A 2,309-nucleotide genomic window follows, 5' to 3' on the forward strand; every position below is an offset into this window, starting at 1 on the left:
AAAAAAAAAAAAAAAAAAAAAAAAGAATCAGTATTTTCTGTAATTTTTGTTTAAAAAGCGCTGGTTGTTAAAAAGAACGGTTGTCTAAAAGCACTATCAAAATGAAAACTATTCGCAGTGGGAAAAGTTTGAGGACAAAAAGTTTGTTAATAGGGCTCAACTCTGCATCGATGGGATTATAACCTCCTTATTTTCTTTGTATAATGTTCCATAGTTTTCAAAATTGGTGTCACTAGCATTCATACTAGCCATGAAAAAAATGTAAGCGGCATCCCAAAGAATGACTGTTGATTTTGGCCTTACACTTAAAAGCAATAATTAAAAAAAACTCGACTCAGCGTTTTCAACTATTGTTGAAAACTCTCGTTTTCATTGCCGATGACAATGAGGGTGGTGTGCACATTCCGGTTTTTCATTTGAAAGTTGTGCACCCTCAATCGGCCTTTCTGAAACAGTTTTGAAAACCCAACGCTGTTTTCTCAGGACCCTTCACAAGTGCGGTGCTTTCGTAATATGAGTCATAATTTTTATGTAATATGGGTCATAATGTGCGTATTATTAAATTCTTTGCATACCATGTAGCTCACAGCCAGAGATGCCTTAAGGAATGTGCTTTTCTCTGGAAACATTCCCCTTGCCATCCCGTTTTTTCCCAGTTAATTTTCTCTATTCTTTTCCCTGATTACCTGTGTTCTTTTGACTTTTAAAGGGACGTGTTAAAATGGAAAATAAAAAGTTTGTATATCTAAACAGCGGCATTCGACAACACAAAAGGAAATAGCCTCTCCCAACCTGAGTGCAGCCTTAGGGGGAACATGGCAGACTCCAGCCAGGTTCCATCAGGACAGTCCCTTGCATGCTCGGTGTGCTTCTTTTTACCTCTCTCCTCCCTCCTGGCTCTACTGAAGTTTCACCGATTAGTTGCCGTTCTCACCACAGCAGGACAGGAATCTTAAAGGCTGCGAACCTCTGATGGAAGTTTAATATCACGATGTTGGCAGATATGGATGGAGCTTTGGGTTCCTTCCGCTTGTAAGCGCCTGTCAAACTTCTGGGATGCTCCACTTGAGATTTGCTCATTTTACCGGACAAAGACTTCCCTCAAATATTTTTTTAAAGTTATAAATATTAAACTCTAGTTAATGATGCTCATGCTGAAAGTTTAGGGGTGCAGTGTCATGATATCTGCAGCTTGAGTTGAGATGCATCAAAAAATAAGATGAGGGGTGCCTGGGTGGCTTCATCGGTTAAGTGTCTGACTTGATTTTGGCTCAGGTGATGATTTCACAGTTCCAAAGTTGGAGCCCCGCGTTGGGCTCTGCGCTGACACTGCAGAGCCTGCTTGGGATTCTCTACCTCCCTCCCTCTCTCTCTACCCCTACCCCCGTCTCAAAAATAAACAAACATTTAAAAAATAATAAATAATAAATTTAAAAGTAAAAACATTTTTAAAAAAGATTCTCTTTCCCTCTGCCCCTCTCCCCTGCTCATGCCATCTCTCTCTAATAAGAATATTAAAATTAAGATGAATTGATGTATCTGTGAAGGGATGAATAGGCAGATGAACAGATTAGGTAATGAAACAAGTCAGTGAAATGTTAATGAGTGAATCTAGTCAGTGAAGATAGGAACGATCACAGTGCAGTTCTTTCAACTTTTCTGTATGTTTGAGAGGTTGGAGGAGTACCCTAGCTTTNTTCTGGGATGTTTTGAAGCACAAGAAAACAAATTCATTTCAATCCAGCCTGAAAACCATCACTGTCTGAATGGTGAATGGCTTCTGACATCAACTGAACATTATTTTTCGTTATTTCCCTGCTCAGAGCACCCAGATGACATACTGCCTTAGGCTGAAGGCCCACAGTTTCAAGGCCTATTCAAAGTGTGTTATGAACACCAGGCAGGGACGTTTCAAGGGCAAAGGATTCAGGAGTCTTGTTGCCTCTTCATAACATGTTGTGAGCATTCAGTAAGTTCCTATGTGCAGAGCCCTTTTACAAAGGGAGTACCAAGAAAACAAAAGGCAAAGTTTTGGTTTATAAAGTGTTTGCGACTGTGAAAGGATTTTAATTTAAAATGAAACTGGAGTGGGGCGCCTGGCTGGCTCAGTTGGTAGAGCATGCCACTCCTGATCTCGGGATTGTGAGTTTGAACCCACGTTGGGGACAGCGTTTACTTAATAAAAAAAAAAAAAATTAAATTAAATGGAACCAGAGGATATGAAATGGAGAATCTCATGCATGCATCCTCAGAAGAATAGAACTTAAGAATTGAGAATGATTTTCTGTAAATGCATGATTTATAGAAGA

At 39.6% G+C, this 2,309-nt stretch overlaps 1 protein-coding gene across 1 annotated transcript in view; it reads right to left on the reverse strand.

The window, feature by feature from the left end:
• Nucleotides 1-1,080, reverse strand: part of KAT2B (lysine acetyltransferase 2B) — a 99,425-nt gene extending 98,345 nt beyond the window's left edge. Inside the window, exon 1 of the mRNA XM_077750914.1 lies at nt 935-1,080. Coding sequence (XP_077607040.1) covers nt 935-1,080 — 146 coding nt within the window. The remainder of the gene's footprint in view (nt 1-934) is intronic.
• Nucleotides 1,081-2,309: the final 1,229 nt, after the last annotated feature.

Source organism: Crocuta crocuta, unplaced genomic scaffold, assembly GCF_008692635.1.
Source record: "Crocuta crocuta isolate KB4526 unplaced genomic scaffold, BGI_CrCroc_1.0 scaffold279, whole genome shotgun sequence".
Lineage (NCBI taxonomy): Eukaryota > Metazoa > Chordata > Mammalia > Carnivora > Hyaenidae > Crocuta > Crocuta crocuta.